This window comes from Ochotona princeps, chromosome 19 (genome assembly GCF_030435755.1).
Source record: "Ochotona princeps isolate mOchPri1 chromosome 19, mOchPri1.hap1, whole genome shotgun sequence".
Classification (NCBI taxonomy): domain Eukaryota; kingdom Metazoa; phylum Chordata; class Mammalia; order Lagomorpha; family Ochotonidae; genus Ochotona; species Ochotona princeps.
In genome coordinates this window covers 2,485,134-2,508,188 of record NC_080850.1, presented here as the reverse complement: position 1 = coordinate 2,508,188, position 23,055 = coordinate 2,485,134, and the positions used below count along the sequence as shown (strand labels likewise).

At 45.8% G+C, this 23,055-nt stretch overlaps 1 protein-coding gene across 3 annotated transcripts in view; it reads right to left on the bottom strand.

Annotated features, from left to right (window-relative positions):
* Positions 1-21,313: 21,313 nt before the first annotated feature.
* Positions 21,314-23,055, bottom strand: part of UIMC1 (ubiquitin interaction motif containing 1) — a 94,099-nt gene continuing 92,357 nt past the window's right edge. For all 3 annotated transcript variants that reach the window (XM_004587388.3, XM_058677218.1, XM_058677220.1), the window contains 2 exons: positions 22,559-22,601; positions 21,314-21,785 (listed from right to left, as the gene is read on the bottom strand). In XM_004587388.3, the coding sequence (XP_004587445.2) occupies positions 21,575-21,785; positions 22,559-22,601 (254 nt within the window). In that variant the 3' untranslated portion in view covers positions 21,314-21,574. The remainder of the gene's footprint in view (positions 21,786-22,558; positions 22,602-23,055) is intronic.

The window sequence follows — 23,055 nt, the reverse complement described above, 5'->3', positions numbered from 1 at the left end:
CAAGTCTCCTTTCTAAATCTTCCACAGATTTTGCCAACAATTTCTTCTCCTTCTCTTTAAACAAAGGGGTTCCAAGTTTCCGGCTACCTCTTCATTTCACTCATTCCTCAGGTTTGATTAAAACCTATGTCAGTACTTTCAATCCCAACTATCTTGAGATTATTCGTAAATTCTAAAGGTCTGTCAGCTATCACTACTCAGACGTAGAGTCTTCTCAAAATCAAAAGGCCGTATCCTTTTCCTTCCTTCCTGATGGAAAACATCACGAGGTCTGCTCGCGCATTCTTCTGTCTAGAATGGCCTTGTATACATCCTGATGCTCACTTTCTATTTGCAGGTGGCTTTCAGGGCTGGCATAGTAACACAGTAGGCTGGTATTGTGGTATAGTTCCTGCCTTAACACTAGCATCTCATATGGGCATTGATTTGCATCCTGGCTTCTCCACTCATGATCCAACTTTCTGCTAATAGCCTGGGAAAAACAACCTAAGACAGCCAGTGTTTAAGCCCCTGCCACCCATGGAGAAGACCCAGATGAAATTTCTGGCACCTGGCTTTGGCCTGGCCCAGTGGCCCCCTGGGGAACAAACCAGTAGATGGAAAATTTTCCCATGTCTCCCTAACTCATAGAATAGTTTTTCTGGGAAAGGAAAGGAAAGGAAAGGAAAGGAAAGGAAAGGAAAGGAAAGGAAAGGAAAGGAAAGGAAAGGAAAGGAAAGGAAAGGAAAGGAAAGAGAGAAAAGAAAAGAAAAGAGAGAAAAGACAAGACAGAGGGAGGGAAGGAGGAAGTAAAGAAGGAGGGAAGGAAGGAAGGAAGAAAGAAAGAAAAGAAAGAAAGAAAGAAAGAAAGAAAGAAAGAAAGAAAGAAAGAAAGAAAGAATGAAAGAAAGAAAGAAAGAAAGAAAGAAAGAAAGAAAGAAAAGAAAGAAAGAAAGAAAGAAAGAAAGAAAGAAAGAAAGAAAGAAAGAAAGAAAGAAAAGAAAGAAAGAAAGAAAGAAAGAAAAGGAAAGAGAAAGGAAGGAAAGGAGGGGACGTTAGAGCTTGGGTTCCTCCCTGCTGCCGTGGCCACCGGTCACTCTCCAGTCTCATTAGCCTTGCTCAGACATCTTCTAGTTGTTTATCACCCAACCAACTCCCAACATTCAATCTAACTTTCTGCTCGTTGTTCCCTCCAGGCCATGCTGACCACAGGCTGCACTCTGTCCTGCTTAGCAAAGTTACTCTGATTTTAGAGGGCTATTCTTGTAATTGTCCTGATCTTTATTGCCCAACATCAGAGTATGAGACTTGAGTACAATAAAGCCATAATCTTTTTACAGCTTGTTACTACTGGAAGCAGGGGAGGTCAGAGAAGAAAGCTTCATACACATCTTCCCAAATCACATATAGCTATGCTATTTCTAAATCTTTAAATGGGAATGTGACATGTTGCTTCTCTTACCTTCTCTGAAGGTAACTGCTGAAAACGCTAGGGGGTACAAACAAAGTCCAGCTAGTTCATCCCATCACATATTCAGTCCATTACCCATCCACCATTTATTTATTCACCACTTCTACAGGTCTATAGGTCAGTTGGGAGGGGCACACTGCTCATGGCTACGTGCCCAGGACCCAGTCGAGCTCCACTCAAGCTTGCCTTAGAAGCTTGTATTAGACCAGTCAGCCTCATGGAGGCTACCTTCTGGAAAGCACCCCAGAGATTCCTGAGAATGGAACCAGCTGGCTTGGTCTTTCCAACTTCCACTCCTCTGGTGTGGCCAAGAAAGAGGGGACAGAGATGCAGCAGGCTGGGGATGAAACACCCTCTTACCTGAGTGACAGCAGTCACCTCTCCTCTGCTTGGAACTCTTCTCCCGAAATGTGAAACACCTCCAGTGAACTTCGTCTGCACCCAAAAGTGAAATTCAGTGAGGACCAGAGTTTATAATGTCGCCGAGCCCCACCCTCTTCCTCCACCACTGATTACAAAACACCAAGTAATTCAGGAAGGTATACTTCCTTCCAAAGTCTAACCTAAGCAGAGCCAAGGGTAGGCAGAACTGTGATGCCAACTTGGAAGACCCTGGGAAGTGGGAGCTCTGCAGCAACTGAAGTGGTCCTTAGATCTCTCTTCTGCTGTGTTGCGAGCTCTTCACCTTTCAGACACGAAGAGTCAGAGTACTCTGATGGTGTTAGAAAGTCGCTGGAGGAGGCTAGCCTAGGAATTACAGCCTACAGTCCTGGCATGATAGCCTGTGGCTAAATCCTTGCCTTGCATGTGCCAGGGCCCCGTGTGGGCACCAGTTCGTATCCTGACTGCTCCACTTCCCATCCTGTTCCCTGCTTGTGGTCTGGCAAAGCAGGAGAGGATGGCCCAAAGCCTTGGTACCCTGCACCCATGTGGGAGACCCAGAAGAAGCTCCTGGCTGCTGACTTCAGATCTACTCAGCTCCAGCTGTTGCAGCCACTTAGGGAGTGAACCAGCAGATGGAAGATCTTTGTCTCTGTGTCTCCTTCTCTCTGTATATCTACCTTTCCAATAAAAAATAAATCTAAAAAAACCACAGTCTGTTAGATCGTTTTCTAATCTGCTTTAAGTATTTTTTAAAGATTTATTTGAAAGGCAGTGATAGGTGGGAGGACTAGTGGGAGAAGAGAAGATCTTCCATCTGCTGGTCCACTCCCCAAATGGTTGCAACAGCCAGAAACTGGGCCAGGCTAAATTTAGGAGCTACCAGCTTTTCCTGAGTCATCATGTTAGATACAAGAGCTCAAGTGCTTGGGCCATCCTCTGCTGTTTTCCCAGGCAAATTAGCGGGAAGCTGGATGGGAAATGGAGCAGCCACAACTCAAACCAGTACCCATACAGGATGCCAGCCCTGTGTTTAAATATTGATGAGTAAGAGGCTATGTAAGAACACAAGAGCAAGGGACTGACTGCCCAGGAAGTGGGCAGAGCAAGTTGAGGACATTGAACCCAGAAGGAAGCACAGCAGTATGCTGACAGGAGTTGTTGACAAGTGTGTGTAGTGTTGGATCACTAAGATACAGGGGCTGGACCTGGCACAATGGTTCGGTGGCTAAAACTCTCCCCTTGCAGGCACCAGGGTCCCATATGGGTGCCAGTTCAGGTCCCGGCTGTTCTACTTCCCATCCAGCTCCCTCTTTGTGGCCTGGGAAAGCAGCAGAGGATGATCCAAAGCCTTGGGACCCTGTAGCCATGTGGAAGACCGGGAGGAAGCTCATGGCTCCTGGCTTTGGATGAACTCAGCTCTGGCTTTTAGGACTGCTTGGGGAGTGAATCAGCAGCTGGAAGATCTTTCTCTTTCTGTGTATCTTCTCTCTATAAATCTGCTTTATAAACAAACAAACAAACAAACAAATAAATAAATAAGAAAATTCTGGAATAAACAGTTCATATGGAACAATAAGCAAACATAGGGGTGCTGTGCTGGAATGCAGTGACAAGTCAAGGACCCAAACACGCAGTGGAGGTTTCTGGTGGGACAGGAGCAGTCAGCCAGGCTGTGAAGTCTGGCTTCACTCTGCAGGATTCTTTACTCTAAAAGGAGAGAGTTGGTTCACATTCTCCTTGACAGAAAGGAGAGTGTCCTGTCTCTACATTGCGGCTTTGTTGGTCGCCAGGTCGTTTCTTCAGCTCAGTTGGTCTTCAATGCACAGAACCCCGAGGCATCACTACAGAAGACCAGACAGATGGTAACAGTCTTCATTTAGGCAATCTGGTAGACAGATACCTGAGAACTTCAGGTAACCACTTCAGCAGAAACCCTACTGTTATCCACAGAAAATACAAGACCTCCACCAGGCTGCAGGCTTCTGTATGAATGTTGGCAGGATTCGGCTTAGAAACAAAGTGGACATCAGTCTTGTAACATTTTAGAGTATCACCCAGATGCACAGGCTCTGAAAAGCAGCAAGTGGTGAACAGAGTAGCTGGAAGTGGTGCGTGGAATAGCTATCATCCTCCCACCCTGGGTTTTTAGCTTGCCATCTTTGTGTAGCTGGTAGAGACATCGAAAGTCCATGTGATAGGCCTGGTTGCAATTTATGTCAACTGCCAGAGCCAAGCAGTCTTTGATCAGCATTGCGAGGGCTCCTCCTCTGTTTTTTAGAAGTTGTGCCCATTTCCCCAGAAGCGAAGGCTCCCAGTCCCCCAGTAACATTGGCAGGAATGGTCTGGATCCAGGCCAGTGGAGGGAGGAAGCTGCGTTAGGGTTGTGAGCAGCTGGGACGGCCCTGAATGTCAAGGGGGAGCATCAGCTGAAGTTCTCCTCAGACACCAGAAGGCCACTGACAAACAATGGGAAAGGACAACTCCTGACAAGGCTCCCTCACCAGCCCTTAGTGCTGATCTGCAGCTCTCCAGAAAAATGACAAAATGGGGAGAAGCAGGCACTGCAGAGCTGGAAGACCACTGATAGACTGAGGGCTAGGCCCTTTCTGCTTTTAGTTTGTCTCTCCCCATCTCTGGGGCTACAGCCAGGTGCATAGGCCCTCAATAAGCTCCCTACCGTTCCCTGCACACCTTTTATACTCAGGAGGTGCACTGCAGCTTTCCTGTGCACACTGGCTGTTCAAATTATTCTTCTTGCTGGTTTTTCTGGAATATCTCCCCCCTTGGCCTGTTTCACCTATTCTTCCTCATCCATTAAATCATGGCTCAAGAACAATGATGGAGTCCTTGCCTGACAAGTTCCCCCTTGGCCCTGATCCCTGTTGAGCGTCATCTATGACTCCCTACTACCAGGTTGCCTTGTCATTGACTGCACTTACCAATCTAGTAATACCATCTGTTCATCTTCCTCATTGTATTGTAGGTTCCTCAACCATGTTTTCTGTTTATCTTTGGAGCCTTGGGCCCTAGTTCTAGATCTGATGTGGACTAGGTATCAGTCAATTTGGATTAAATTGAAGAGTCTTCCCAGAATCTCAACAGACCAAAGCTGTGGAAACTGAAAGGAAATTAGCACTGCTTCTGCCCTCCTGGTGTGGTTTCAGCAGTACCTACTTCATTCTCTTCACTGGTAACCACCAAATTTCCTATTTACCAGCCACTTTCCCTTCCTGTCTACCAAATTCAACCTAAACTCAAGGCTGTCCTGCCTCAGGGGTGAGAATAAGCCCACCCAAGCCCAGAATGTCAACTGGATCATTAGTTCTGTGGCTACAGAAGGGAAGACTGATACTACACAGACAGCATCTTGCTGTAATGTCAGACAGCCTTAGTTAGGTTCAAATCCCATCTGGCCACATTTACCAGCTTTGTGGCCTTATGCAAACTTCTTCCCTTCTCTAAGCGTTCTCCATTCATAGAATCTGGGGTCTGACTTTGCCATAGGATTGATTTATGTTGGGTCCCCTGAAACAGACCTAATTGGAGTACAGATACTTAGGGAGTGATCCAGAACAGGAAGGGGTTGATTATGCAAAAGCTGCCCAGGGTGTAGAATGCAAGTGGTCCTTTGAGGTTCATTTAAGTACCAGCTCTGCACTTACACAAACCCAAGAGAGGCTCCTGCCTTGGTCCCAGTCCTGACGGGAGCTGGAACTGAAACAGATAGGTATGTGGTAGAAGGATGAGTGTCTGTAGCTACAGGGCTACTGCAAGGTCAAAAAGAAATTACAGGGCCTGGCGGCGTGGCCTAGCGGCTAAAGTCCTCACCTTGAACGCCCCGGGATCCCATATGGGCACCGGTTCTAATCCCGGCAGCTCCACTTCCCATCCAGCTCCCTGCTTGTGGCCTGGGAAAGCAGTCGAGGATGGCCCAAAGCTTTGGGACCCTGCACCCACGTGGGAGACCTGGAAGAGGTTCCTGGTTCCCGGCATCGGATCAGCGCGCACCGGCTCGTTGCGGCTCACTTGGGGAGTGAATCATAGGACGGAAGATCTTCCTCTCTGTCTCTCCTCCTCTCTGTATATCTGACTTTGTAATAAAAATAAATCTTTTTTAAAAAAAAGAAATTACAACAGTGCCTATCACAAGACAGCCTCCTTTTTTTCCCAAGTTACAGTAAGAGTTAGGGAAGTTCACAGCATTTCCCGGGTTCTCATGGATCCGCAATACTGGCAGAACTTTGCTTTTCAAAGAACAAAGGGGCCCAAGGAAAGCTCTAAATGCTCTTACGAAGGGGTCCTGTGGAAGACTAGTAGTTGGTGGAGCTAGGGTGAGCCCTCCACAATGCTCACTCTGGGAACCATCTCAAGCGTCTACACCCCACCTCCCCCTGACCCTCCTCACTGAAACATTCCTCATGAGACACAAGCTTAACGTCACATCACAGCAGTAACAACTGCTACCACTAGCTCATCTTCTATGTGAGAACTGTGGTAGAGCCTTTATAGATATCATGTTAATCCTTGGGACCCTGTAAGTATGTTTCCCACTTTATAAACAAGGAAACTAGGTCTAGTCCTTGAACTTGTACCAGAAGCAACATATGGACTTAATTCTGTCTGGTTGATCCATACCTTCCTTCCACTGATATACATGTTCTATGAAGATCATTCAACTTTTTTTTATTGTACTTCTTTTTATTATTATCATTTTATGATACAGTTCCATAAGCCCTGGGATTTCCCTTCCCTCTCCCCAAACCCCACCCCCTCTCTGAGTTCCCCTATGTTATTTCTATAGTATAGATCTTCATACACAGTCTTATGTCCATCACTGTGGGCATGGACAACGGCAGAGAGTCCAGCATCCTATTGTCAAGATACAATAAACAGTTTCATTGGGAGTCCATCTTTGATCTGAAAGTAGAGATGCATACTGCATTGTATCCTCACATCTGGATATGACAGTCTCCATTACACAGTTACTATACATCCTTTAAATGAAAAACCACAAAACAAAATCAACAACAGGAGGGAAAAAAAGAAATTAATAATGTCATAAAGTTAAATAAAATGCTACTGAATGACTAATGTGTCACTGAAAAAGTGAAAAAGAAAATCAAGAACCTTCTTGAAGAAAATGATGCCGCTGTATGATCTGAGTCATTGAAGAATTTAATCAGAAGAAAGTGTTTTGAAGAGGTGAAACTAACAAAAACAATCAAAGTCCATGAGATACAGTTTCCACTGATCTTTGTTGGTGAAATGTGTCTCCTGTAGGCAACAAATAGATGGATTTTGTTTTTCAATCCAGTCTACTAATCTATGACATTTGATTGATGAGTTTAATTCATTTACCTTCAGGGTTAATATGAATGGATGGTAATTAGGTTCTGTCATTCTAGCAATGGGTTGTTCATTGATTTAGCCTTGTGATGTTATTTTACAGGGATGTTCTTCACATTTGCCTTTGGTTTTGGTGGGTGTTACTCCTTTTCTCTGTCAAGAGAACATCTTTAAGTATCCTTTGTAGGGCAGGTTTGGAAGAGGCATATTCTTTGAGTTTTTCTTTACTGCGTAAGAATTTTATTTCATTGTAAAAGACAAAGGAGAGTTTTGTTGGGTATGTTATTCTGGGCCAACAATTTCTTGCTTTTAGAATCTGGAATAGAGTGTTCAAGCATGGGGTTGGGGCAAAAGCAGCTCGTTGCAGCGTGGCAGCTGTGGGGGGGTGCCCCAGCCAGGCTGGACCCAATGCTGGGGACTCAGGCCAAAGTCACTGCTGACAGGCTGTGGCCAAGTCCTAGACTTTGGGCTGCCAGCACATCAAGTGGTGTCAGGCTCTGCCTGCTGTATCTGGCGGTGAGCTCTGGGGTTTTTAGGATATGTAATTGCTGCCTAGGGACAAACATGGATAAGCCCAGTGTGAGTGTAGGTGAGGGATGAATTCTGGGTGATTCCCAGCAATGGGGTCATGGGACTTTCTGGCAAGCGTCGGGACTGAGACCTGGTGGTTTGGAGGGGAGAGTCCATAAAATCTATTTGGGCCAGACTGATTCACCATCCCAAATGGTAATCCTGAGATGAGCTGCTAGAGTAGAGCATCACTGACTGCCATACACCAGTCCACACGAAACGTATGGATGGGGGCCTGTTTGGTGGGGCTAGGTACCAGTACCTGACTGAGTGGTGGAACCGTGGACAGGTCACACTTGGCAGGATGAAGACACTAACCAGCACACAACAGAACCAGGTCCAGGGGGAGATTCTGTGGGGGAAGTGTGGGCCGAACCCTGTGGAAATACAAGTCCCGCTGGTTAACTCGTGAACTGGGGTGGTGATGGGCTGAGCTAGGTGTGATCATAGAACCTGCCATCACTTACGGGTAAAAAACACAACAACAGTCTGGGCAGGTCAAGGCAGCAGCACCCAAATGTGCATCCTAAAATAGGATGTGGGATGGGCCGAGCTGCAACTGAAAGTGGACAGACCTGGCAGGGCCGAGCAAACCTTAACTCACAAGGAAGAACAGAAACCAGGATGGAGCACAGGTCATGCTGAACTAGACTCTTACACCAACTGGTCTGCTAGGCTACAGCATCAAAGGCAAAAGCTGAGACAGGTGACGGGCTAATCCAACCGGGTCAGAGCAACCACTGGCATGCACGTAATCTAGGGCTGGGAATAGGCCCAGATGGGGAGCTGTGAGAGTATACACTTGCTGGGTTGGGGTTCCTAGGGTTGAGTGTGGGGGCCAGAGTAGGGGCTGCATTTTGGTCTGGATATGGTGGTAATTTCCCTTGGCACAAGTGTGAACTGGGGATGGGCACACCTAACTGGGCTAGACTCCAGCACCATCTGGTGCTCTGGAGAACCTGGGTAGATGTAGGATGGACTAGGCTAGGTGTCTGCTCCTACTGAGCCTTGTGTGAGCAGTGTCTGGGTATGAATGAGCCTTGGCTGGGCTGAAACATCCAACAGTAAGAACCAGATTTGATTGAAGGCCAGCAAGGAGGGCTGGCCCATGGACCCACCAATATGTGCAAGATCTGGCATTGGGAGAGGTTCTGATGGAGGAGCTTGGGCAACTCCTCTCTTGGGACGCAGTCCCTGCAGGTGAGTGCCACAACCATGATAGGGAGCAACCCAGACCAGGCCAGAGGAAGATACCCACCAGCATACATTTGGCACAGATCAGGGACAGACCAAGCTGAACCAGCTCACATCACCTGCTGGCGAAACTGAGCACCAGAATAGAGTGTGGGTTGGGCCAGGTGTGGTTGCAAAACAAACCAATGCACATTACAAATGCCAAGCTGAGGTGGGATGTACGTGGCCGCAGCACCCAAACAGCACACGTGAGAACCAGTGGTGGGGAAGCCAGCAAGGGGAATGTGGGCCCTCCTGCTGGACAACCACTCCCACTGGAGAGCCTGAGTTGGGTTGGGGGCTGACCAGACCAGGCAGGGCTACAACACCTGTGGGCCTCAATGTGAGCTAGACGGGAAAAGTCAAGCGAGGCTGACTGTTTCTACTGGTGCAAGCATAAATTAGAGTGGGTAAGGGTTGGCTGAGCTTTGCTGCAGCATCAGCTGGCACAGGCTGGCACTGGGGGCTAAACCTGTCAAATTAAACTCCAAAACCACCTGGAGAGTGCATAATCAGGGAGTGGGAGTGGCCTAGGAGGGAAATATGGGCACCTGCCTCTTGGGTTACCACTCCCACTGGAGAGCACGAAAACCAGGACAGGGGCAGGGGTGACTAGACAGAAAGGCACCCATCAACAAGTGTGTGAACTGGATGGTAGGGTTGGTTGGGTTGAGCTAGGTTTCAATGCCCCTTGACATGTACAAGAGCGAAATAGGATGTGGGACAGACTGAACAACTCTGAAGTACATAGTGGCGAACATGGGAACCAGGGCAGGGGACAGGCCTGGTGAGGGTAATGGGGAGTCGCCTCGACTAGGCTGCAACTCCCACTGGTTTGTGTGAAGACCGAGTATGAAGTGGACATTGGAACCATTGGTTCATGTGGAAGACAGGGCTGGAAACAGAACTGAGCCAGCAATTGAAACGACCAGCATGTGTATAAGCTAATTGTGGCAATGGGCTGTGCCGGACCCTGTACTGGCATGCACACGCAAGAATCTGGTCTGGGATCACCTCAGACAAAGTTTCTTTGGGGATCCCTCCAACTGAACTGCTGACCTCAGAACTCCAAACGTGAAGAGACCATATCAGCCAGTGGATTCTGAAGAGATTACTTCAACCTTGGAATGGCGAGATTGGCAGCAATTCAGAACTGTTGAACTATCAAAACCACTTGAGCAGAACCCTCGGAGCATGCCCCACATCGGGAACCTGGGATGGGTGGGAGTCTGGATGGGGCTTCTCCCTTTGTTTCTCCCCTGATCCCAGATACAGGGGGAAAATGATATTGGTGTGGAAACAATGGTGTTACCCACTTTACTGTAGCCCTTGACCCTTTGTACCCTAATCAACTATGTAAGATTATCCAAAAAAAAAATCTGGAATATGTCACTCCATTCTCTTCTGGCCTGTAGAGTTTCCTGTGAGAGGTCTCCTGCGAGTTTAATTGGCATTCCTTTACATGTCAGTTGATTTTCTTTCACGTGCACATTTAAGGATCTTTTCCTTATGTTCCAGGTGGTGTAGATAGTTCTGAAATGCTGTTGATCCCACCAATTGAAGGATGAGGAAAGCCTTCCAATGTCCACTGTTTGACACAGTCAACTTTAGAGTCTCAATTGGCCCTGATTTTTGCTGTCATTGTTTGACTGGAGTAGTTGTCCAATTTGCTCCGTTTTCCTTCCTATGCTATGGTACCAGACCTCCTCTTCAGGCTCCAATGGACTGCCATATCCTCCATGTGCGTCAGCACCTGATGTCCACTACTCCTTTTTCCACTGAGGAGGATGTGTTTTAGCAGTTGGGCCCAAGGTCCCAGGCCAGGAGACTTGAGTCCCACTTGACCCAAACCCCTGGGCTTATGGACCCAGCATCCACTGCACAGGTGGGCCCAAGGACGTAGGCCAATCAACCTGGTCCCTGGGGCTCTTGAACCTGGAACCAACCACACTCAGACTGGCTTGACTTGCCTCACCTTAGCATCCACCAGCAGGTACTTCAACCTGGTTCTGTCCAGCCTGTCCCCAGTCCCAGCCTGTTCTGTACCCTGTCCTGGTTCTCATATCTGCCAGTGGATGTTATGAGCTGGTCCAGCCTGGTGTGCCCCCAGACCTGATTCACATGTATGCTGGCGGTATTGTAACCTGGCATGGTCTGGGCTGCTCCTTGTCTTGGTTCTTGCACTCACCCACAGGGACTACATCCTGACAAGGGAATTCCCCAAGCTCCTCCATAAGATCTCCTCCCGTGGCATATCTCATGCACACTGGTAGATCCTCAGCCCTGGCTGACTGTTCACCTCCTGTCCTGGCAGGAACAGTATCCTTGCCCAACGGGTCCACACCCTTTCTGGTTCATTCTGTTGGGTGTTACAGCCCAGTCATGCCTGGTCCATGCCCCAACACAGTCTCATGGTGTTCAGTAGGAGCACAGACCTAACCCAGCCCATTCTACACCCACCCTGGCTCTCACGAGTACCAGTGGGTGTTGGAGTCTAGCCCAGTTTGGCACTCCCCAGACCCAGTCCACATCCATGCTGAGGGAGACTGCAGCCATGTCCAACCCAGCCTGCTGCCCCCATTTCAGCTCTTGTGCTCATAAGTAGGAACCCCAACCCAGCTGGGGCATCCACTTAGCTCTTCAAGCAGGACTGTTCCCAGCCATCAATCTTGCACATGCCAGTGGAGATTGCAGTTTCACAACACTGAGCCGACATAAACTTCCAACATATTCTGTCTCCAGATGTGATTCTCTTGTGTATTGGTTAGTGTCATGGCCCAGTCTAACATTACCTATCCCTTGTTCTGACTCTCACTGGTGAGTACTGTGATTTAGCCATGCCAGGTAGGTTCCCAGCCCTGGATTTAATGTGCTCCAGTGAGTGGTATTCAGTGATGGTTGCTGCTAACTACTCCAGCTCAGGTCTCTCACGTGTGCTTCGGTCTGACCCTTAAAGATCCTCCTGTTACCCTCTCCAAAGTGCTCAGTCTCTGCACCCTAACACACCAGCAAATACAGTGATACCATTCAATTTTACGCTAAATAATTCACTTCCCAGAAGTGGGATTTTTCCTTATCTTCAGGCACTATCCATTTATAGATCTACCTGTAATAAACTGCCATTCAATAAAATGAGACAAGAGTTAAGCTGATAAGATATAACAGATAAACAGCCTCTCATTAGAAGAAAAAAGGGAAAATACATTAGTCAAAATACAGCAGTTTTGGCTTGGGTGACATGTCATAGGGGCATCTGGGTTCCAGCCATATTGTACCATCATGTATGGTTGCCAGGGTGCATTGGCCATGTACTAAGCTGGGGACAGACGAAATGAATGCCACTAAGGGCTTAAGTATATAGCATGATTGCTAGGGGCCTCCCAGAACCAGAGTGCCAAAGAGCAAGGGGACTGGAACTATAGGCAAGCAGATAGGGATCAGGAGGGCCTCCCTGGGCCAGACTGCTGTACCTGCTGGCATGTGAGAGCGCTGGGGGTGGGGCAGCCCAGATTGCTGCATCCGCTGGCATACTGAAGTGCCAAATATGGTAGAGTTTCTGGAGGGTTTCCTGGAGCAGGCTGCTGTACCAGCTGGAGAATGCAAAAGCTGGAGTGTGGAGGAGAGGCAGGCTGGGCGAGGTCACTACACCAGTTAGTGTGTGAACCAGGCTGGGGGCAGGCTGGGCTAAGACACTATACCTGCCAGTATAGGTGAGTCAGGTCAGGTGCTAGCCTGCTGGGGGTTCAGGAGGGTCACCCCAATCAGGCTGCTGCACGTGAAAGTCAGGAAGGAATGCAGGGCCTGGCCAGGATGCTGTGAATATGCACAAAAGCCAGGGTTGGGGGCAGGTCAGGCCAGGACCCTGAACCACTAGTGCACATGTGAAAGCCGGGGTTGGAGCTGGGGCTGGGCTAGGCCAGGCTGCTGTACCCACTGGCACAGATGAGAACTGGCAGTGGGGGGGCCAGCTGGTGGGGGTTCAGGAAAGTCTCCCCAAATCAGGCTGCTGTGCCTACCAATGAACACAAAGGCCAGGGCAGGGTTTAGGCCAGGCCAGGCTGCTGTACCCACCAGAGCACATGAAAGCTAGGACTGGGAGCTGGCCTGGTGGGGGAACTTAAGGGACTTTCTGGCCAAGCTGCTGTACCTGCCATAGCACGCAAAAGCTAAGTAAGGGCTAGGGCCAGGCCAGGTAAGTTGGCCTGGCCAGGAGTATGCTCCTGCAATCTCACGACTGCCTCAGACTCTGATTTCAGGAGATGAGCCTATAGTGTGTGGTCTGGCCTCAGGGCACATGTGGTACGACTGGGTCACTTCTGTTGCTGACTCCTGTGCAGAGAGTGAAGAACATACCCAGGTACACACGAAAGATCAGGCAGCCTGTTATTCTAACCCAAAAGCAGATCTCAAGTACCTTTCCAAAGGGTGGAAAGATTTGCAAGTTGAACAATTCTTCAGACTAAGTTCTACAGCCAGCACCCAAGTCTATGGACACCCTGAGGTGGCTATGGGCAGACCGGCCATAGAACTTAGAGAATAATGAAGAGTCTATGTGGGGATAGATGGAGTTTGCCATGTCTTGTCCAGTGAAGCCCGCAACTTGTCAGAACAATCAAGACGTTGCAGGGGACACAGCCACAGCCATAAACAGTCTCTGGCTAGCGAGGATTTTTTAGACAAGGGACAGAACTGGGAAAACCAAGTGGCTAGCTTGGGGCCAGCAATTGGAAGTCATACCGCCCCAGCTTGATGTAAATCTCACCTGCATACTATTCATACTACAACCTCAGAACATTCTTCCCCACACTAGTCCCTGTCCCAGAGGTGGCATTATGGAGCCACACCTGTTCCCAGCACAGGTGTAGTTTTATAGCACAGAGCAGTAACACCTGCACCCTATTTCCACCTCAAGGCAAACACCAGAGGGAAAGTGGAAGTATTTCTCTCACCCATCTTCCGCACCCCCCACACATCCATCACAATTTGTGGCTATGTGGGTCTGTGATCCCCTCATCTTTGTAATAAACCGAACTATTATATATATAATGCTTTATATATATATAAATGCCAAATATATGTAATATATGCTATATAAAATATATTGTATAAAAATATATACATTAGATAATATATATATTCCAAGAGCAAGCTGATAATGTAACTTATTGATGGAAAAAATGGTAAAAGTGCTTTTGGGCAACTAAACAATGTAAGGCATTCTATACTTCCTATCATTCTGCTCAACAAAATGAATTATTTTCCCTTACTCACACATTAAAGTATCTTTCTATTATTATTGCTGATTCTGCTTATGTTGTACAAATAGCTAAATGGATCTCAACTTCAGTTATTTCTAATTGCAAAGAGCCTTAACAAACTTTATTTTTACAATTACAAAACTTAGAGAAATGCACCTCTTTCCATTACCCATATTCGCAAACATTCGGGATTACCAGGACCCCATACCGACGTAGACGCTCTCATTTCCTTTGCCTTGGCACAGGAAGAATATAAAGCTCTAGATAGTAATGCTGGGGGGCTATGTACAAATTACAAAATTCCCTACTGGCAAGCCAAATAGATTATTAAATTAGGCCCTATTTGTTGATCTTTGCTCCTACGCTGCCTATCACAAGCAACCAATCCCCAAGGCTTACAACCTGACGAATTGTGACAAATGGATATTATTCAGGAAAGTTCCTTCACTTGGCCGTTCTGGTTTTGTTCATGTTTGTATTGACACTTCTTCTTTTATTTGGGCTACAGCTTTACCGGGAGAAAAAACTACCCATGTAATCCAACATTTGTTAGAGTACTTTGCAGTTATGGGCATTTCTACACAAATAAAAACTGAAAATGGGCCTATCTTAATCATAAATTTCAATCTTTTCTTGAATGTTACAAAATTCAACATTTAACTAGTATTGAGTATAACCCTCAAGGTCAAGCTATTATTGAACACACTCGTGGAACCCTAAAGCTATAAATTAAAAATTTAAACGGGCAAAATGTCCACCAGGAAGCAGATGACTATGTTTTCATAGGGAATCGGTTAAACTCGCTTCACACTCTATTAGTACAAGTTCTCGCTCTACTTAATTTGTTAAATCTTTCCCAAGGAGGTATTTTATCTAAAGCAGAAAAACAATTTCTAGATCAAGAAGGAGAGGGTCCTTTAAATCAACCCATATGCATAAAAATTGCATAAACCTTGGAGTGGGAAAAGGGACCCCTCTTAGCGAAAGGCAGAGGATATGCTCATGTTCCACAGAAGACGGGGCCGAACCTTCTGGCTGCTCTTCTTTGAGGATACCTCTCTGATAAGGGCAGCAGCTTGCAAACGTGGCCCCGACAATCGTAACAGCTGGGGAGAACAGCAGCTGCCTATTCAAGCAACCATGGTGGTGACACACACCTGGGACAAATGGAACCTTTGTCTTACCGAGCTCAACAGGTGGTACAAGCAACCGGTAAAGCTGTTATCCCATAAAATCTCTTTGTGACTACGCTTGCTCTTTTCACCAGCTCCTCAAGCACAGGTAAGTGATAATCATTATTGGACATACATTCCTCACCTCGCTTTATTAAAGCCTTATTCCTGATCAAGAGCGATCCTGACAACCTCTTAACAGGAGGTCATATGCATAGAGCGCGGGGGGACCCCAGAGTGGAGCAGGTGGACAGGAGGCTTGTATCCCAACCCTGAAGACTCCCGGATCCTCATGAAGGACTATCAGTACAGGCGCCAAGGACTACATCCCAACAGCCAAGGAGAACATGGGGAATTGGAGTACCTTCAGAGGCCGAGAACTCTGAGGTCACCCAGCCCCGTAGGGATCTACCACATGGGATGGAAGAAGTCCAAATCCTTCCTCGCAGGATCCAAGGCCATCGGAACAACAACCAGGAGCCCTGAGAGATCTGCAGAAACAGAAGAACAGTAAACTTTCTTGGGACTAGGGAGAGGAGCTTTTTCTGTTCCTTACTTAGTTCCAACTTTGGATCCCCACCCTCTCTTGCAATGACCATCAGAATCGCTCCAGAGCCATCCCCCCTGCCCCCCAAAAATAGAATAGATACAGAAATACAAGGAAAGCTTAGAACCAAACAGAAAATGGTCAGCGTGGATCCCCATATACCTTACTAGGGAGGACACAAAAATTAGTTACTGCTCACTAGGATATCAAAGATTTCTCTGCACACCCCTCCTAAAACTGTTCTAGCACCTCAACTGTTGACAAATACCTTGTTGGACTTATAAGCCAGTTTAGACTATCCAAAAATCTGCCAAGTTCAGCAAAATTATGCATCAACACAATAAACTGCTAAATACTAAAATGAAAACAGACGCGAGACAGCTGAATAGTACCCTATAGCCACTTTTAGGTGTAAATAGCAGCTGGTCCTGTGTACAAACAAAAATTGAAGTGTCAATGAAGTAGTCACAGGATGTGGTTAAGAACTTGCATTGCTTTAACATATTGATTACTCAATACCATGTCAATTCCATAATGCTGTAAATTGTTGTTGATGTTGTGCTGGGGTTTCTAATTGATCGGGATGATATTCTGTCAGCTCTACCTTCAGACCAGAGATGGCCTCCTCAAGAAACTGTTGAATTTATCTGGACAAAAAGATGCTGGACTCTATGCCTGGTATGTTTGCAACGAAAGAATCTTGACTTAATTTGAATTGTAGTATTACAACAAGGTGGAGGAATCCACCATGGGGGGAGGGTACGGGGAGGGGTGGGGGAATCCCAGAGCCTATGAAAATGTGTCACATAATGCAACATAATATATATAAAAAAAGCCTTATTCCTGGACTAAGCCTGCGATTCCACACTGTCTGATGTTCTTTCTCCTCCGTGGGGCTCTGGCACACCTCAACATCTGAAGGAAGAAGGCATTCTTACTAATTTTACATCTTTCAACAATCCTCCCGTTTGTTTAGGACAACCTCCCTGCTATCATTCGGCACAACATTGGCTCTCTCCTGGTGGCAACCAGAATAATAGCAAAACTAGGTTAATATGCTTGTCAGTCCTCTCTTTACAGGGAAATTGGGGTGATTATTCCTCTTCTGACGGACACCCTTTTCTTCCGAAGTGTAAAGTTTTCCTATCGCAACTTGGACTATACTGGAGTGCATTGGGAGAACTGTAATGGCATTTATAGAAAGAAAATACAATGAAGTGGACATACCTGGTATGGCTGGGGATCTGATGGTGCTTTTCTGAATGACTGATCTGAATGGAATGAGACTGTAATTTTCAAACCACAATGTTGAATAACATCACTGATTACTTGCATGAGTTAATGGAGGCTTCAGTGATGCACTCCCTTGACTGTCTATGGCCCAGGACATCATCTCTGGAAGTTGGCTGCTACACTTTCCCGCCAGTTACTTTGTCCAGTGGGGCTTTTAAATCCACTTCTAGTCATGATTGTACTTGTTAACCTCTGTTTCTGCTTGTGTTCATTTTCCTTTGGTTATTATGGTAGGCATTATGTCTGTTACAAATGATGTTGCAAATAGTTCCCATGATCAATGGTATATTGCCTTAAGCCTAGGGTCATGTTTAATGTTTCCTAGCATTCTATTATGATGCTTAAACCCGCGTCAACATCAGTGGCTACCTGTTAATCTTACTTGCCCTTGGGAAGAGTTCAGCCACTCAGGGGTTAACACTGTTTCTTTCAACATATACTTCGCTGTTCCAAAAAATTTACAGATATTCTTTTTTAAAAAATTTGGAATAAACCAAACTGTAATAAAAAAAAAATCAAAATACATGGGATACAGACAAAAAAGCAACCAACCAACTAAAAAACAGTATAGGTCAGATTATTGAAGTTACACTTTCCATGTTAGTTTCCTTATATAAGACAGAACATATGGTATTTGTTCTTTTGTGATTGACTCATTTCACTGAGCATAATGGTCTCTAGTTGGGACCACCTGGTTGTAAACAGTGTAATTTCATTCTTCTTAATAGCTGAATAATATTTCATGGAGTAGATGTACCAGTTTCTTTAACCACTCTTCTTTGGACACACATTTGGATTGTTTCTATGTTTTTGCTATGATTTACAGATATTCTTATAGCTACTACCATATAGGATATATTGCTATGGCTACTCTTGCTACTGTTGCAGGCTATTCAAACTAAGGAATTTGTAGAAAATTGGCATGAAGAGTCACATTAATTATGGCAAGCTCAAACCCACATCAATCAAGAAAATCATGGAGAACTTCAGGTTATCTGTCAGGGGATGTGTTGGTTAAAGTAGTAAGAATTGCAGTGAGAGGTTATGATGACGTGTGACTGGAATGCTACTCAATTTGGTATTACCCCCCCATCATTTTAACCAATCACAGGTTCAATGGGAACAAATCCAGTTGCATTTGGATGGTAAATTGTGCAATAATCCATTAGATATAATTAAATTAGAAAATGAAGTAGAGGAGGCTTTAAAAAAAAAAAGATTTATTTCTATAGCAATGTCAAATATACAAAGAGAAGGAGAGATAGAGAGGAAGATCTTCTGTCCGATGATTCACTCCCCAAGTGACAACAGACAGTGCTGTGCCGATCCGAAGCCATGAGCCAGGAACCTCCTCCAGGTCTCCCACACGGGTGCAGGTTCCCAAGGCTTTGGGCCATCCTTGACTGCTTTCCCAGGCCACAAGCAGGGAGCTGGATGGGAAGTGGAGCTGCCAGGATTAGAACCGGCACCCATATGGGATCCTGGCATATTCAAGACAAGGACTTTAGCTGCTAGGCCACTGGGTCATAGAGGAGGCTTTTAAGCAAGAAATGCCTCTCACTGATTTGGACAATCTTGCTCAATTGTTGGCTGATAAACTTCCAGGTTTAGGCCCTAAAGCATGCGTACAACGTTTAACACACAGTGCTAGCATGTCCATGGTAGTTTTAGTTATTTTCTTAATCCTTTTCCTTTGAGGATTTACCTTTATCCACTCAAAAATGAAACCTGCTGCTCAGATACACACTGCTGAGGTACTCCTGGCCACTCTTGGTTCTAAGAAATAAACAGGGAGGAATTATGGGGATATTTGCCCGCTGAACCAGACCACTGGATGCCCGACCAATGAGTCTCAGACATTCTCAACAGACTGGGAATGCTGTGGGAAGCAGACTTCCTGCTGGGATCACGGGCAGCTTTGCTGACTGGGGATGTGTGCAGCACCTCACTATCTCTTTTTCCTTTAGTGCTTGTGGCCTAAACATATCTGAGTATAAACAAAGTTTTATTATGTTCCTTTTCTTAAAATTGTTGGTTTACCAGTATTGATTCCTGTATCTCATGTTTGCAATACTGTAGCCTGAAGACTGGTGACTGTCTCCCAAATTCCTGTGATCTATCCTTAGAAGGGCTTGTATGCTACTGTTCAGTTAACTAGTAATTTTTACCTGCCTGCTTGCCCTGCAAAAATCTTAGTATAAAGATGCCCAGAAAAACTCAATAAAGGGTGCATTGATGCGTTTGCATCCCGTGTCCCGATTCTTCTCGGCAGGGTCGTCACACCTCGAGTCCCGGTCCCCACAAGAGGGACCCCCAACACCCTATGAGGGACCAGGCCAACGGCACAAAAGCCATACGTGCTCTGAAATGCAGTATTTGTTCAAAAAGAACAGCTATTACATGATACAGGTCTCAATATCAGTACCACACCGTAAGACACTATGTATTGAAGGAATAGATAATAATCCTGCTATCTTGCCTTCTTCTGTTAGAGAAAACAACAAACAATGCTTTAATTCCTGTACAGTGTCTTACACTTCAGCTCTCGTGTCTCACACTTCATTTTTGCTTTCAAAATAGAGGAAAATGGTAACTTTGGCCTATGCTCTTTTCCTGGTCAATAGTCACCCCCTACCATTTCTTATTACACCTTCAAATCAGCGTGGGCCAGTTTTCTTGGATCATCTCCCTCTGCTAGCTGCTCACTGACAACCTCTCTCCTCTCAAGCATGTCCATGCACTGCAGACCGTCTCTCACTTCTGCCTTGGAAGTGCTCAGGCAATGCGGTAAACAGCAGGTACTACTCCAGAACCTGTGACTGCCATGACTTTTGGCAGCAAGACGTCAATCTTGGTTTGAGCAGACGACTACGCCTGGCAACACCACTGGTTCTTTTTTTGGGGGGAGGCGGGGGGAATGACTGCACAAGAAGTAATAATAGGAGGTGTTCAGTTACAAACTCCTGAAAAGAATGGTAGGCATGCTGCACTGAGAGCTGGGCTTGGACAGTCGCCTGTGGTGGCAGCCCACTGTGCCTTCCATACTGGGGGATGTGACTGAGGGCAAGAAGGGCTGCTGACGCCACTAAGTGCCTCCCGGGCCAGGCTGTGCACCTGGCCCATGATCTTATCTCATGGTCATCTTAGATACCCTTCCATGATTAAGATACTTAAGTTTACAACTTCTGTACAAAGAAGGTATTAACAGAGTGAAGATGAAGATATGGGAACATAGCCAATGACACTGAAAATCTCCAACTCATGAAAGGGATCCATTAGAGGAGATAAGAGTTCCAAACCCAGGACAGGAACATTACAATACCCTTAATCAGCAGGAAGTAACTATAGAAGTGACAAAACCACACCCTTCAGCAACTCTCAGATTAAGGGTCAGAAATCTCTGAGAGGAGAATGAATCAGACAGGTATGTAGCTAGCTAAGAGTTAAAATTGGAAGCCACACTCCCCTCCCCCCAACCATGTGAATTTCAACTATCAAGTGTTCCCTCCCCAGGACATACCTCCCCTCATAGGAAGGTGGGGGTATCATGAAACTACTCTCCTTTCCAGGCTCATATGAAGTCTGGAACACAGGGGGACAATCTCTCTCCACATGGACACCTGATGGAAGGCACCAGCATGCATCTCCCACCTGTCCCATCCGTCTCGCACCACTCCTGGCCCATGCATGTTTGTGATCTCCTCTCCTTTTAAATAAACTTTACTAAAATAAAAGAAGAAGAAGAATAGGACCTCAAAGGTTCTATGCTGTGACTGAGATCCTTAACTGGATGAGAACAGCGAGATAAAGTAACAGGTCAATGAGTGGCAGAGACAGAGTAAGTAGCAGGACTCAGTATCCCTAGCAACTTTCTAAATGATGTCAGAAATGGTCAAGTAAGTAACCACACAATGTTCAGAATTGTACACCACACTCAGTGATTACACGTGACAGGTCAAAGATCAGTCATAGAATTCATTCAGAAAACTACCTCCAAAATTAAAATACCCTATCTCAAACCATGTAATACAGAAGAATGAGAAATCTCCATCTACAGAAATAAGATTTCATACAAACATAAATATATTTAACTTTTCTTTTAACTGTAAGTAAATTCAGAAGATTTCTATAAAACAGAACACTATACACAGTTGTCTGTGTAGATTATACAAAACATAAAAACCAGGATATTCAGTGGGTGCTGGTGATGAAAACTTCAGGGCTGAAACTTGCTCAACAATAAACTGTAGGCCAATATAACTTCGTGAACTTGGCCTATTCCTACTGCTAATGGTTTTGTCAACTTTTGAACTTCAGAAATTCAGGATTTTCTCCTCCTTCCTCTGCCTGCTTTGGTCTGTGTCTGGCTAACTGTGCGGACAGTAAGTTGCTTTTTAAAGTCTACTAAGCAATCTGTGGCTTCTGAAACAGAAACAAAAGACTTGATGGGAGACTCATTCAAATCAAGATTTGTAGAGGAACTCTGGGTCACTCTGCTGCAGCTTGCCTCTTCCAGTGCTGCCGAGGATACCCTGCAGAGAAGGTAAAGTTCACATTCAGCATATGCTATGCACTCTGTCTGGGCTTTTATCTACATTATTAACATACATAACCTTTGTAACAATCCAACCAGGTGAGTACCATTACTTCATTTTCATAAATGAGGACACTCGGTAAATCACATACCTGGAACTACACAGTTACATATGCAGGGAATAAGCATGCAGACTCTAACCCCAAGCTGTCTGAAATCTAAGTCAGAAGACTAGTGTTAGCTGCAAATAAAGAAGTTCAGGAGAGTAAGCCATGGCTTTTGCTGTGCTAATTTAACACTGTAAGCCCACTGAGATGGTTATTCAATTCTTAGCCGAGGTATGTGTGAGTCAGAAAGTTATACAGAGAAAGAAAGGTCGCAATAATTCTACAGTTGGACTCAATATTTGGGGTCAGTGCAGTGGCATATCAGACTAATTCTCTACCTACAGAGTGCTGGCATCCCATATGGGTGCCAGTTTCTGTCCTGTTTCATTTCCAATTCGGCTCCCTGCTTGTGGCCTGGGAAAGCAGCAGAGGATGGCTCAAGTCCTTGGGCCCCTCCACCCATGTGGGAGACCTAGAGGAGGCTTCTGGCTCCTGGCTTCAGATCAGCTCAGCTTTGCCCATTGTGGCCATTTAGGGAGTGAGCCAGCAGATATAAGATATCTCTCTCTCTGTAAATCTGCCTTTCAAATAAAATACATTAAAAAAATTTTTTAATATCACACCACACAGGACAAGCAATACTTCACAGTACATCTCAATTCACCTGAAGGCTCCTGATTCTGAAGACCTGGTCTTTACCTCTGCATCTGTAATAGAGAAACAAAGTTACAGTACTGGCTGCAATGCTGTAATCACATCGCCTCTCATCACTCTAGTACTTCCTGTGTCCTACGTACCACTTTTCATTAACCTGTTACCATGGAGGTGAGCATTAGTATCCAATAGGCTTGGCTAACAAAGGCACTGGAACAATCACTCTGGGATGAAGAACCTATGACTCAATCTACTTCCAATCTGACTTATGAAGCAAGAAGCTGCCAAGAGAAATTTGCCACCAGCAAGATTCACCACCTAGTGATCTGCAGGCAACAGGTTAGGAGGCTTGCAGAGTCTGCTTTTTTAAAGTAGTTATTAAAGTATGTTATATGTATGTTATATGTTGTGTATAAACTAAAATTGAAATGTCAATGAGGTGGTCACAGAAGGTGGTTAAGAACTCGCATTTACTTTTACCATATTGGTTACTCATTACTATGTCAA